Consider the following 15,739-nt stretch of genomic DNA (forward strand, 5'->3'; position numbering starts at 1 on the left):
GCTTTGACATAATTTCACTGCTTTTATTATTCTTACTTTTCCTCTTGATTATTTATTTTTGTAATATCTATTCTTTCATATCCCAAATAACAACTCATGTATTATTACTACCCCATAGTACTCTTTATTGAAGCACAACATGCAAATTTTGCTGGCATAATAAAAAATCCACCAAAACCTCCTTATTCTGAACTACAAGTGCTATTTATTCTCTATTTTCTATTCCTTATTTAGCTGCCAGAGACTGTGACTTTCTGTACTAAAAAAAAAAGCCATCCTGCCATATAATCATGTTTGTGATGCCATTGTTATTTTTGAAAAACAGCAGGTAATAACAGCAGGAAGTAGCATTCTGGATTCCAAATGATGAGAAGAAAATTGCCAAAATTCACAAACTCCAATCTCAGTCACGATTTTACTTTTCAAAATTCAGAAACAGATTATTGCAAAGCTAGCAGGGCCATCTTCCCTGCAAATCCTGTAACATTTCACTGTTCTCTGCTCTCTTTACATTATCAGTATATTGATGTTCTCCTCTTCTGCAATGAACTGTAAACATTACTGAGGCCAGTACTGAAGCCAGATGTAACTAAGCAATGACATTTCATTTTCCTGACAATCTTTAAGGCAATGGAACACAACAAAGCACCACCAGAACATCACAGTAGGCAAGGCACATCTCACCTGATACATTAGTTCTGCATCTCTTATCTCAGGAGGCACCAGATGTTCTCATGATTGTGCATGTGCAATATTGACAGCACAACCTACACCCCAAATACACTCACATGTGCTGCCAAAAAGTGCCAAAATCTGAGTGGGCAATATACCCCATTTAAAAATCAGAGTGTCCTACAGGTTAAGGGAATTTTGCTTTTTGGTAAGGTTCCAGGTAAAAATGTTTCTGTAAATATTAAAACACAGAAAAAAAAAAGACAACTCAAGCCCATGCTAGAGACACATCTCAGACTAATCATTCAAGGAAGCTGCACCTAAGAAAAGACATCTTTTGGCACAGTTAATATGTGAACCCTGCAGAATGAGCCAAGCTTAGAAATGTAATGAAAAGAGAATGCAACAAGCCCTAACTTTAATAAGATCACAGTGGTAACTTTTTGTAACTAGACACCAGTGATTACTACAAGAATTTACATGCTTCTATGAAGACTCACTACATGTGTTTAAAGAGTTTCTTGTTTCTTTTCTCATCCTGTCCCATCAGGACAACAGAGAGGAAACCAGAAATGTTCTGGTCACTTTGTATTACAAACTGCTCAGTGGAACATTATTGTTATAATAAATAGTCAGAGAAACAGTGCATTAGGACATTAACTTCTCAAATTAATAAACATACCCAGTGAAACATCTTTTGAAAAAACATCATAGAAAAATTTACAAGCTAGGGACCCCCTAGACAAGAACATCTTTCCTAAAACAATGATTGTGGAGTCTTTTCTATACTTTACTTCTCCAAGCATGTCAAAAGGCCACCAAAACAGATTTTTCTACATGACTCCAGTGACCTCTAAGGTCAATGAAATGGGACAAGAGTGAAAACTGGCAAAAGAAAAATAGAAAGTAAGTAGGATTTATGAATGGTCTGACACAAAAATGCCTTGTACATCCATGGAGAGATGGCAGAAATCTGAAGAGATGAAAGGGCAGCTGACAGATACGGAATGACAGCCACAAAAATGTTTCTCAGCACCATCAAGTTAGAACCAGGAAAGCCAAAAGGCAGAGAATTTTTGCTGTGCAAATGGAAGGTGTAACTGTATCACACCTGCCTGTAGAAGATTCAGTGAAAGGTTTGTACATAGAAATAGCCAGATGCTTGACTTTCTCTGACTTGTGTCAGAGAAAGCAGAATGTGCAGAAAACACACCAAGTCCATCTTTTGGACAGTAGCATATTAACAAAACTTGGAGGTGGGCTGGACAAAATGAGTGTGGTCAAAGTGGCCAGGAGGGAACAAGTGAGTGAATCACTGGCAGAGATGTGAAAGTCAGTGAAGATTGAAGGTAATGAAGCATCTATTTCAAAAATTACATAAAAGGAGTATCTGCAGAGTTAAAGGCAAATCCTAAGAAGAGCTAATGGCTAGCCTCTGGACAAAGGGCACCATTTAATGGTTTTTTCCTTTTCCCATGTCCTCCTCCCTTTCTTTTTTCCTTTTCTTCTTTTATTTCTGATTGCTTTTATCCCCCAGTTTATTGCTGATAAAAACACAGAACCAGCAGCCCTACATGCCTCCACAAGAAAATTCTGTTTCTATGTCTGTGCCAGACCTTCCCAGCATGGAAGAGCATTAGAACGATGTGTATTAGCACATCTACAAATTGCTTCTAACAAAATTTAGACCAAGCACCGTAGCATGTTCTCAAACCAAAGGATTTGTGTTTGGTGAAGTGAGGGAAGATTACTCCATGTTAGTGGTTAAGTGAAAACACATGTAATATGTTGCATTTACTCTTCTCTTTTAAAACATGAGTACTCGAAGTACAAACCAAACCCACAGAATTCACATGGCAACACAGCAGAATCCCAAGGGAATTTCAGTTGCATTCACAGTGACTCTAATCAAAGTTCAGAGTCAGGTTATGCAGGATTTTTCCCAAAACATTAAATATACAAGACAGAGGGACAACAAAATTCTGAGCAAATCTGTTTTGGTCAAACAACACAAGAAGGGGCTACTGCTCTCTTTCTGTCTGCAATAATTATCCAGGCTTTTCTCAAGATAACTGAAGTGACAACAGCAATCTAGAGCTTCATTAAACTGGAGAAGAGTAAAATAAGTATTTCTAGGTAAAATAAAGCTGCAGAGATATAGTAAGAGAAAATTAGATAAGATAAAATAAGACTGGAGAGAATTCTGGAGAAAGAAGAGAATTAGAGTTGCTCCTTATTGCTGAGTGGAATCCTCAGATGGAAGAATCAATGTTAGCAAATAAGGCACTCTGGGTGAGATTCACTGCACTTAACTTCAGCCACCCAAAAAATCAAGCAACTTAGCTACAGATCACTATCCTCTGTATTTCTCAAAAGCCAACAGAGATATCTGCATCTCTCCAGCAGAGTGAGAGATTCATCTCATCCAAACACTGCTGTGAATATCAAGTCTGTCTCACTTTGGTGATGATAAAGGGAGACAGGGGATTGTCCTAGCCTTGGCATATCCATTTTATGCAGCTGAAGACAGGTTATATTAAAGCACATCTTCACAAATGGTCTGAAGGCAAAGCAAGGAAAACTGGAAACAAGGAAGCTGCAAATATCACTGTAGCCTAGCTTCAGGCTACAAACAGTCTGCTTCTAAACCAGCCTGTGCCCTGGAAGCTTATCACTGAAATCTTTAAAAGCTCCTTTTTTCTTATTCTTCTTTCCCATTCTTTCTACCAGCAAATAAACAGAAGTTGGCCTTACAGACAAGCAAAGTATCTTGAAGTCAAGTTATTCAAGAGAGGGCTTCGCATTTTAGGGAAATGTTAAAATGTTTTAGTACAGCTCTATTATATTGGCTCTGTGCTCTTAGCAAAACTCCACAATACTTCAAATTATTACTTCTTTATTACCTTAAATTAGTGCTACTCTACTCTTTTGTTATAGACAAAGTTACAGTAGGCAGGAGACCAACTCAGGTCAAGTCACAACTCTTTAAACAGCATCAGGGCTGGACTACAAAACAAATTCAGGCGTCTCAGCCACCTTCCTTTGATTATTTGAAAGCCGTAAAAACCTCTCAAAGAACAATGTAACACTACACAGAAGGAGATTTAGACTTTACTTCTCTCAGGGAGCTGCAAAACACAAATTACTATGTTTTTCTGGTTTTTTTCAGGCCATCTGGTTGTTCAGGGTGTCACATAAAATAAAAGGCAATAAGCATCCCTCTAAACTTTTGTATTTTTAATAGCAACAGCTCTGCCATTTGTGCAAAAGATCTGCAATTTTAAATTGTAAGAAACAGGCTTGATATAAATTGCTTTCTGCAGAAAAACATGGAACTGTATTAGTAGTTAAAAGGGAAGTCTAGGCATTGTGCAAAATCTCATTAAAGACAAAGCTTGGTAAGTGGAATGTATGATGGCATCATCTCAATACACAGCTGTACCTCCAAAACTAGGAAAGAACCATAAGAATCACATTCATTTTTTATTATGGAGCCACATTTTCAAGGAGCAAGCTGTCATGTGCTCCAGGCAGCCCATCCAATTGCTGTCCACAGAAATGTGTGTCTGGCTTTCAAGGGAGTAAGCTGGATAAAAATCAGACACATTCCAGTGCTAACACAATATACAGGTAAGAAACACCATACATGTTTGATATTAAGTACAAAGCCGTGGTGCTAAAGGCAGGCTGATTTCAAAGTTAGCCTCCAGTCAACAACCTGCCCTCACTCCACCTTTACATCATTAGTAGCTCTCCTCAGGCAGTGGACCTAAAGCACTCAGTCCCCTCAGCAGAGGTTTTACACAAGTGAAAAGGGAGCTGACTTCAGGTCATGTGTCTGTGGTTCATCCTGCCACCTGGAAAGAGCAACTTTCAATGTCCTCAAACAATTCATCACAGCAAATGCACAAAGCCTGCACTGTGTGGACATCTCTAAACTAACATGTTATGTGAACTATTATTTTTTCCCAGCAGAAGCACTGGTTTGTTATAGGACCTTCTCTCTGGCTACGTTTGTATCTTGTGCAATACAGCAGGGACTTCAAACTGGGTCACGGCCTCAAGGCCAGCTGTCAGAATATCCAATTACAATCCATAACCACCTACTGAAGAGAGTCAGAAAATCAAATTGAGAATACAATATGCCTAGTGGGAGCTTAGGCATGTGCAGTACTGCAAAATGCAGCAATGAGGCTACACATCTCCTTTGCACTTAAATTTCACTTGGGAAAGCCTAATTTCTAGTTTGTACTTCGATGTCAGTGTCTATCCCACAAACAGCAAACAGAAGAGCAGCACAGAGCACATCTAATCTTTTCTGTTTCATTTCCACAGCATATGAATAGCCAAGAGTTACAAAATGGGAAGGGGAAGGAATCATGTTTATGATAATTTCCAAGGGCAATGTAGCACATCTGCCACAGTCTGAAAACTGTCTGTGGAGAAGGAGCCCCACATCCAGCAATGCAGAGAAGTGGGGAAAAACACAGTAATATGTCACTTAGCAAAAAAAGCTGTAGGAGATCCATGCAAGCCTGCTGTGCATTTTCCTGTGCACTGTTTTTAGCATCAGGCAAATAACTGAGCCCACCCCTAGAGGAAGTGCTATCTTGCCAAATTACAATGACAATAGAAATTTTGTTCTGTTCTCACAGGGCGCTTCAAAGCAGGAGCTGAATGGCTCACTGCACAAATTAATATGTATTTATTTGAAAGAATCACTCCACATTACATCAAACAAACAGTTTAGGTTACCACTCAGTCTAGTTTATGATAGAATTTATTTTTTCCTTCTCAGTTATGCATAGTCATTTTGAACCAAAAAAAAAAAAAAAAAAAAGAGGAAGAAATTCGCAAAATTATATCCTAGGGTTTAAAAACAACAGACTTGCAACTACAGATTTCTTGGGCTGATGCACCCGTGCAGTTTTGTGGTGGAACTGAAGCCCTGTAGGATGGAGATGGTTGCTTTGCTCTGTGTAGGTAGCAAGGACAGAAATCTACTGCAAGGATTATCTGTTCACATTTCTGTTTCCATGGGGAAACATGAATGGTATTAACTATGTCTAAAGCTCACTGGTGCTGCACGAGGTTTTTGTTTTGGTTTTACTCAAACTTGTCAATTCCTTCCCAACAGGAAAGCATCTCCAACTCAACACAGAACAAAACCTGGGCTCACGACTTTGTGCAAGACTGAACGTAACTGGTCCACTGACAATACATGAGGATTATATCATACATGAAGCAGCTGCAGTGCAGAGAGGATTAAGCATTAAAGATGCTTTTTTCTACACCTGTAGAAGACAAGAAAATCTTTGAATTTTGGTCACTTAAGTACAGGACAAAAACACCTGACAGAAATTAATTAATGGAGAGATTTGTCCTGAAGCCCTGACCGTGGCACTAGTGTCTGTTCCATCAGGATATCAGACATGGCAGAGAGTGATAATCATTCAGAACTTACATCCCTGCCTCTTACAGTGACAGGCATTCAATGTGTCACAGTGCTTAAACTTTGTATGACCAGAACTAGACAATCACAGTCTCACCACAGAGCCAGAGACTGCAGTCTCATGACCCTCTGTACTATATGAAACAGAACATGCAGAAAATGCCTTACACCCAGTGCTTACTAAGTGGTCAGCCACGCAAGGCAGAATGTCAGAGCTCATCTAGAAGAGTGTGAGTTATCCAAGTGTCCCGTGGGACCATGTGGTGCCAGGGCCATTTGTGCCTGTGCATTCTGGGCAGTAAAGCATTACCACCTCAAATTTGCACACACTTCAAACTGACCTAAGTGATGACACAAAGGAAAGGAGGGGACAGCTGTGATTCATCTGACCTACAACGTTACCTCCAAGACCTAGAACTGAAGGGCATCTTCAGCACAGGCCTAGGAAAAGTCATAGATGAACACAGAAGCAAGAATCTGAGAATCCCCTCAAACTGCATTCCAGGCCTACATGTAGCTTTCACAGCACTAAGCAAATCAAAGAGCAGGAGAAAGGACAGTCAGCAGGATGAGCAGGTGCATGCAGGTGAAATGGTGCTTCTTCCTACTTTGCTGGCTGAAGTCTAAAACAAGAGACCCCACTGGGCTCTCAGGAATTCTCTCATCAAGGAAGAACAGCTAGGTTGGAAAAGGATATTTTGGAAATGCTTTGGTGCTTAACATATTTCATACAGCAACCCTTTGTACAACACTGGTCTATTTATAAGCATGAACTTAACGCAACCACACAGACCAGGCTATAGATGACTGTCAGTCCTTGGCAACTTATAGAAAATACTTATGATATAACAAAAGCTGAAGAGATAGTCCATATGGTTACATTTACCTACAATTTCTTCTCTTCTGACTGCTATTCTCTTCCTCTGAAGGGCTGTTTGCACTGAACAAAAGTGAGTGTTCTGGGATTTGTCTCTGATGGTGTCCTTTTCTGCAGAACACAATTCTCCAACTCAGAACCAAGAATTGAAATATGTAAACCTTCCACATGGACATCTTATGTAAAATAGCTTTGTGTTTAAATGGGCTTTAGTTTGAACTTCTCCCTTTCATTTTCCCTTAGCAATTTGCGAGGCTGCATTTTGGTCAAATTTCAAGACACACGATATTAATGTGCATTACTGTTGAGTGAAGTCTAAAAAATCTGCTTGTTGATATTAAACAAGTGAGGGCTTTTTTTCCCCCCCCATGCTTAACAAGTAATCTGAGATCAATCCCAGCAGTCATAAGCTAAAGTGTTAGAAATGCAAAGAGAGAAATCAAGGAAACAAGTGGCGACTGAGTTGCTAAGTTTCTGATTGAACTGGTAGATTTTCTCACTGCTACGCAAACATCGCCACAGAACAAAAGTAGCTGCAGCTCAGCAGTGCTGATATTAGGATGCCTTATTTTGCAAAGTTTCAGGTTGTGATCTTGGTGTATCACAATGGCTCAGATGGTGGCACCCCTGCAAGCGTCACAGTGCAGTTGTAACAGTGACAGCACTGTAGTACTGTGCGCTGTGAGAGCTTTAAAATACATAGCTCAATAAAAGCTATAGCATAGCTGTAGTCAGAGAGAGTTCAGGGTGAACTAACCCTCCTTTCTGGGCAGGATTTGTGGATTGCAAGTTTCCTCTGTGCTGCAACTGTTGTACTTGAGTTAACCCACTTGTACCTGGTCCAGCTGTGCCTACTTGCACTGTACTGTAGTGCAAGCGCACGTCTAATAAAACTCCTGTGGGTCATGTGCCTTGTCTTGTCTGTCTGTCTCAGTCTGTGCCTATTGTTACAGGGACTCTTATAGTCGCCACTGTGTGGGAGTTTGAATGGGGTAACTCTAGACCTACTCAGAGACAACAAGGGTTGGGTCATTTGAGCACCTAGAGAAGGAGTAAAAAGTGGTAACATTCTCACATTCACACTGATGCCATTTGCAGTCACCATTGCCCTCTGCCTCATACAATATTGTTCTGTGAACAAACAGGACCCCTTTCAAAGAAGAAAACAGACAGCTGACAGAGCTATGACAAAAGATGAAACCAAGCAATAAAAAAAAACAAACAAAAAAAAATTCCCATGATTCAGACTTCAAACACCAACCATAGAGAGGTTTACGTCAAGTGTGTGCACCAAAGGCAAGTCTTTCTCAGAAAGGCTGATGAAACACAATGCTCTTACCCAAAGCTGGCTGTGCATGGCTGAGCTGGTGCTAATTTCCAATGGCAATACTGAAGAAAAACAATTCAAAAAATCACCACAACTAAACCTCAAACAAACTGAAAAGTATTAACACCACAAACTGCACCCTCAGTCCCATCCACATGGCTAAGCCATTAGTCTGATTTCTGCCAAGCAGGACCAAGTGGTCCAGCTCTTCCTATTTCTTAAGGGCTAGGAAAAGATCAGGAACTTCAGTCATATCACCATGTTGAGAAACTTATGCAAAGTAATGAGCCAAATAATGTGTACCAGATGGGATACATGAATTTTCTCCACAGGTAAGCAATAGCTAGGGAGACCAGGACCATAGGAATAACAACTCTATTCTTTTAAATGTATTTTTAAAGCAAGAGTTCACTTAGTGTCACATTTCACTAAGAGGTCTGGGAAAAGTAAGCAAATGGTCAAAACTGGCTATGAAAAGAGTGAGAGAACTCTATAGCCAGCTATAATTAAAAACAAGTACTATACCATAAAGGATTAAAAATGGTCAGGAAGAGAATCAAAGCAGACAGCCTCAAAAGGCAAGTGCCTATAAGGCAGGATTGGATCTGCTTCTCCAATCATCATTTCAAAATCATACATGACTGTTGAGTGAGGTCTGGGGGAATTGCTTGTTGATATTAAGTAAAAGAAGAGTTCTGCCATCAATATGTGTTAAAACCAAAGGCGAGTTTGCTTAGATGGAAACAGCTTTTGACATCACTTCTGGTGCAGAAAAGAGGTTCTGGGCAACATGTAAAGCATAGCTTGCAAACTTTTATCTTTTTTTATCTGCATGGACAATTTTTACCCTATTCTCTATTACTTTTATTCACTGAACTATTTCATTACAAACCCATAATTCTTGATGGAAAAGACAAAGCTTAAATTTCAATACCAAGCTGGCAAAATATGACCACTTCAAGCAACACCCAGGGCTAAACAGACCCCAACCCTGAGTGGCCCAGAGCAGATTATGGGTGTGCATTTATTACATATTCAGGCCAGCTAGTCAAAAAATAACCTTGCTGTAGCCCAGCTTCTTGATATTTCTACCTTCACCCTCCTCTGCAGGTCAGATAGCCACACATTCACCCTTCACATCCTTCTTACCTAATCTTCCCTAGAAGTGCACAAGGCAAGGAGAGGAACATTGGCAGAATTTGGGATGCCACCGGGTGGGAAGTGACACCATTTCAGTTGTTCTGATTAGGAAAGGCAAACAACATCCCTTACACATAACGTTCAAGGTACATTTTGGGGACACCTCACCACTGTGCCTTCATCAGTAGAAGATGCACCTAAATTCTGAATTGGGGGTAGCTCCTTAAGAAGAAGGAATATATCAAGTCAGTCCTTGGAAGAAAGACAAGCACAAAACAGTGTCCTGAGATGAAAAATTCCTGCAACCAATGCTGTGACATGTTTTCTGAAAGTTTCTGCTCTGCTACATTTTTTGGGTGCTGACAAATTAGCTGTACTGAAAACAGCATTCACGCATGAGGTGCAGGGATCCAAGGCTGGAAAGTAAAATCTGTCTTTGGCACCACAACAGGGAGAACAGCTGATGGGCAGAGGGATTCAGAGGCACCATGCCAGCTCCAGAAGGTTGGAGACCAGAATGGACAAGGCAAGCTGGGTCCCTGAGATGCCGCTCAGCACTTTCCCATCTGATCCTCTGCATAACCTCAGGGAGAAGAAGAAACTAGCTGGACTGAAGACAGAAATATCTGACACCATTTTGGAAGGATTATATCTACCAGAGACATGGAATAACAAAGTATTCTTCAAAATAAAAAAGTTAAACAAAACAAATACTTCAATCTCTGAAGTAATATTTGACCAAATTAAGAATTCAGGAGCTTTGCTCTCCTCACTTTGGAGGAAAAGGAAGCACTGGAAATGTGAGGTCTCCATACATTGGCCTAACTGCTCTTTCCTGTGTCCATGCAGAAAGCCAGTTTCTTCCATTTTATATTTGGCACTAGACTAATTACACAGCAGGAGCAGATATAGAAGGCAGCATAGAAAGAAAGGGAGACAGAAAAGGATTAGGTAGATTTTAAAGCCACATTTGGCCCTATAACAAATATTTATCATTACTCACAGAGAAAAAGCAATAGCATGAAAACCTTTAAAGTGATAGATAATAATACTGAGAAAATAGTACAAAAGACCAAAATCCAATTAAGCTCAAACTTCTGGTAAAACAGCAAGCTTCAGTATGCAGCAAGAAAAGTAATAGATGACATGCTTGTGTGTCCACAGGACTGTGTATATAACATCCAAACAAATGAACACTTTACAAAGTAGTTCTCACTAACCTGCACCAGGAATATGACAGAAGCTGAATTTATTCTTTACACTGCTGGAAAACAGAACAAGCAAATATGAAAACAACAAAGCCAGACAATATTGAGATGTTTTCTTAAATCAGTTTGAAATGTTTTTTTCTCTTTTTGTAATAACTTAAGGCCTGCTGAACACCAATCATGAAAATATTTTTTGTACAGTACAGCTAAGAGACCCTTACTTTGCAGGCTCACTTACTAATAGAACTGTAGTTCTGTTCATGGGTGAACCAAAATGCAATTCTCATGATTCTGGAAAATGAACTCCATCTCACTGAGACCCAATATATGGAAGTTTCTTAAATCTATTCAAGAATAGATGAAGCAAGAATAAGAATTTTAAGCGTTCAATCAAGCTAGCAGAAGTGATTTAAGTTCCAAATTAATCTAAAGATTTAAAAATGCTTGGATTCTCTGATTTAGAGCCTTTTCATTTCTTTTAATTTTTTTTTTCTTGGGGGGAGAGGGAGAAGGCACTATCAGCATTTTAAAACTCTGTGTAATAATTACTGACACAGAAAGGTTAAAAATAAAAAAAATACTTTCAAATACTACAAAGGATACAAGAACCATCCAGGTCAAATAATTTCAAGATGACCACAGCCACCCATGTGTCTTTTTTTTTTTTGTTCGAAAAAACAGATATTAAAAAGGATTAGAACATGAGTGGCAATACTACACTTAATATTTGTGTTTGCAAAATATTTCTATGTACACATACAGACATGTAGTCTATGTATAACTAGGGATGTTTGCTAAACAGATTTCATGCTTTCAGACCTTGCATGGACAGCAACAACACCATTTGTAGCACAACACGATTTCTGTCTCTGCACACGCGCCCCTGCAGATGTTCACTGGTGTTTTGGAGTGCCTGAGTTTCTACAAGTGGGATTCATCTTACCTAAGTCCAAAACATCCATGGTGTATGTACTTATGCATGCACATAGACATGCTTCACAGAGGAATCTAAATCATCTCACACTCCAGTGACAAACAGGCTGTTTTAGAGTGGAGTTCATCTCACCCAAAGCAAATATCTGAAGTCAAAACCACCACCCTTTTACCCATCTCTTCCTCTCCACTGCCTACAGATAGCTGACTAGCTCAGGCAGAATTTCAAGATAAAGCAAGCAGACCTTGCCCCAGATGCCCAGCCCAACCTGCTCTACAAACTTGCTGCCAGGAGACACTAAGCTTTCTGAAAAAATAGATGCTTCCCAGGCAAAATCAGAAACCCACTGACATTTCAAATCTTTAAACAATTTTGAACATACTTATGTAACCTGTCCAAAATGTCATTTATGCACAGAAAACTCTAAATGTTGGGAACCTAACAAAACCTTCTATAGCAAGATGGTGAGCTCAGCATTAGGAGCCCCTTCAGCACCAAGCTGTGCCTTCCTAGTATTACTGCATCTTTGGTATCTTTAGTTCATTCAAATATATACCAAAGGGATTTCCCAAGCTTTTTCAGCTACCCGATTGGATTGTTACCAATTTCTGCATGAGAATGACTATTATAATGGAGGAAACATATTACATTGGAGTAATTTCTGAAGAAATGGGAATTATTCTTATGTTTAAGTACTAGCTATTGCATCAAACACTTTAAATTACTGTGTTGAAATATGGTTTGAATACTCTCGGTATACCTTCTCTCCTAGCCAGCATGTCTTGCTGAAAGGTTGCTCATGGAATTGTTTACTTTCCAGCATGAAAGGTTATCTTTTTCAGAAATTTCTTAGGAAGTCTTTCTAATTAATTAGTCTACAGTTCCCACAGCATTTTATTGAATTCAATTCTTTTTTTTTTTTAATTAGGTGTTGTGGGTTTTTTGGCTTGGTTGGGGTTTTTATATTTGTTTTAAAAAGCTCCCAAAGCTCTCTCAGGCAGAAATATTTCTTGCTTTCTCTGCAAGAGATGCTTTTTGGATGCTTTTGCTGCTGAGAAATTTTTTTGGCTCTCCAGGGGACAATTAAACAACAACAACATTGTATTCAGCCCAAAGCATAATTCTATTTTTGAAGGTTTCATTTGACTAACATGATACTGACCACAACTTTCCATCCACAACACAATGTAATTCAAGTTCAGCCTCATGTCAGTGTGCACTGGCTCGACCCAAGTCCCAGGAGGTGCAAAAACTCCTTAGCTGGCAATGTGATTAGGTAACCAGTTCTCCTTCAGGCTGACTACATGGAAGGATTCAAAGCTGCTTCTCCAACTGGTAATCAGCAAAGGTCTTAACAGGATTTAAGAAGCAAAGGCAAGCCTTGATGGGAAAGGCAAAGTGGACCAATTGCTTATCCTTGAAATGAAAAAAGAAGCCATGAGGAAAAAAGTTTGAGTGCAACTGAAAGCAAAACTCTGAGTCATGACTAATTCCTTCATTTCCAGCTATCTGTTTCCATTACTGACGCTTTGCTCCTTTTAGCCATGTGACTCCAAACTTTCTCATTACAGAGGAAGAATTGCCCTGCACAAAGCAGAACTATAATCCTCCTTCCTGAGCTCTGAAAGGATCTGGTCAGACCTTCCCTCTGACAAATGGCAGAAACCATCAGAAGAAGCAGCAGACAGCAGGGGACTAAACCCCTGGGTGCAGCATTACTGGCTAAAGGCCACTCACTGACTGTGCTCTTTCTACATTTCCCCACCTCATTTTAACTACTTTAGGTTGTTATCTCTTTAGGCTGAGGGTCTACTGCATGGTCTCATCTCACCTTGAGCTCACAGATGTCATGTAATGAAAATAAATAATGAAAAACTCTAAAAATCTCTATTGTATTTAATCATCCATGGGTTTAGATTCACGGTGCTCTGTAAATCTGGAACTTGAGAAAAGAAGTGAAAAAAAACCCCTGAAGTGAAGGTGTTATTTGGTTCACCTGTGTATTTAAAATACACTTGAAAAAATGAACAGTCAAATTTAACATAAGACATTATGCACTTAATTATCCTCTCACATGGTGACTGATATGAAATAAACCCATATTACTTTATTCAGTTATGAAAAGAACTTAAGGAAGGAATCATTAAGGCAAAGGTGACTTATATAGGCCGGCTTTTAGGGAATTATTTCCTGGGAAAATGCTCCTCAGTGCTTTTTTTCCCCATCTATAGTCCAGGGATATCTGACTATCCCAGGGAACATTTGAGAAGTTCACTATTTACAGGAGTAATTCATACAACATCCTTAAATTAATGGCCATTCAGGACAGAGGAAAGAAAATAATAAAGAGTGAAAGCAGAAAGAGTTAAGCACAGAGATGCCATGCTAAAAGCCATTTGAGGGCTCCTGAATGCATATGGGATCTGCTGAGACAAAAAGCTATTGCTAGGAGTCAGTGTTGATTTCCACATTTGTGCTGCACAGACCCTGAGCATTAAGTGAAGCACGGAATTCCGGAGTCAGGAGAAGAGCAGCATCCTGAGAGCGTGACACTTCTGCCTCTGTGGAGGGCAACACTCACAGGGCTGTAAAAAAGGCATCTTCCTCCTTTTTTTATGGAGACATCATCTATGAACTGAGATTCTGTTTAATTCATTTTGGCACTTATTTCTTACCTTCCTCCTTCTGTGTCCAGCACCTCTTTCCCCCTAAAAAGATGTCTTTTGTTTTCTTTCCCTGCTGTCCTCATCCACGCAACATTTCTGCAGACGTGTGCATGAAGACAGCATTAGCTGCAAATGTATCAGTGCAACAGAGAATCTGCTTGGTACCTGCTCACCCAGCAGAGTCTCTTTCAATCTTTCTCTGCCAATAAAGGATTTTAGGGGATTGCAGGAGGTTTACTTTCTGTGCCGGAGGCTAAGAGCTGCACTGTGTAACTATAGCGACAACTACCGAGAAAGCTCTCGATTTTTATTGACACGCCTTGCAACACTCTGTGGAAAAATTTATACAATTAGAGAAACAGAAAATTAAACACCCTAAAGGCCAAAGGAAAATATTGTGGTGATCTTCATCTCCATGCATTGCTTAAATACTTCCTCATGGCAATTTGCTTCTTTTACTGTATAGCGGTAACATTAAAATAACATTTTAAAATTCACAGTTTCAACAGTGATTTAAGCCTCCACAATGCCAAAACAGAAGATACACTTGCAATCAGCTCAGAAAACACTACAGCACATGGCTGTATTTGACAAAGATTCATCACTGGGAAACTGACACTTCATAAATGAAGAGAAGAATAAGGTGCACACATTTTTTCATAGAGTAACAAACATTTGCATAGGGATATACTGAATTATTCATCTCCAACAGACAAGACAAAAGACACATCTTTCTAAAAGGTATTTCTCTATCCAAAGGATATGCATTTTAAAGGATTTTCTTCTGCTCACAGCAGCTGAGAAGTGTGTGAAAATGATACCGAGATCCTTTGTCCCAGTCTTAAGAGTTCTGTGACTTGATAGACAAGTTTGACATTCCAAATCCAACAGAACAGTTTCAAACTCACAGCAAAATATGAATATGCTGCAGTCAGAAATTGCCTCAAATATCCTGGAAAGTTACCAAATCGCTTACGTCGAGCTTGAAAATGCCACCTCTAAATGTGCTTCCAAGGCCATGATCCACCATGCTGGAAAATTGATCCTTGCTAATGGCCACCATTTATAACCTTAACCTTTACTACATTGCTTCATTTCTCTCCAACAGCTTAAATAATATGAATCAAAAACATTTCCAAAGATTGTAACAAATACCACCAGACTGAGAGCTAGAGCTGCAAAAACCTTGACGTTATTGACAAAGTGGATTTGCATGGTCACAGGAATTGCCAGTTTTGCAGTCAAGGAATGGGACCAAAACACTTTACCCCAGCTGCCAGGTCTCATTTCCTGCTCTGCTGCCACGATTTATTTCTCTCAAAAAAGCACAATAATCACAACTACTTTTTTATTTTAATCATCATCCAAAGTGAAAATATTCAATAGCAAGGTTTAGGGAAAATACTGAGCTGTTAATATAGCTCTACTGAATCTAATACTCTTGCAGTACACAATGCAATCCT

The 15,739-nt window shown here is 39.4% G+C and overlaps 2 protein-coding genes across 3 annotated transcripts in view; one reads left to right on the forward strand and one right to left on the reverse strand.

The window, feature by feature from the left end:
* KCNC1 (potassium voltage-gated channel subfamily C member 1) overlaps nucleotides 1–7,907 on the forward strand; it is a 123,131-nt gene extending 115,224 nt beyond the window's left edge. For both annotated transcript variants that reach the window (XM_066551198.1, XM_066551194.1), the window contains one exon: nucleotides 5,810–7,907. In XM_066551198.1, the coding sequence (XP_066407295.1) occupies nucleotides 5,810–5,991 (182 nt within the window). In that variant the 3' untranslated portion in view covers nucleotides 5,992–7,907. The remainder of the gene's footprint in view (nucleotides 1–5,809) is intronic.
* The window catches only part of SERGEF (secretion regulating guanine nucleotide exchange factor), a 140,604-nt gene that overhangs the window by 2,777 nt on the left and 122,088 nt on the right, over nucleotides 1–15,739 (reverse strand). The gene's annotated exons all lie outside the window — the stretch shown is intronic.

Source organism: Molothrus aeneus, chromosome 6, assembly GCF_037042795.1.
Source record: "Molothrus aeneus isolate 106 chromosome 6, BPBGC_Maene_1.0, whole genome shotgun sequence".
In the NCBI taxonomy this organism is placed as follows: domain Eukaryota; kingdom Metazoa; phylum Chordata; class Aves; order Passeriformes; family Icteridae; genus Molothrus; species Molothrus aeneus.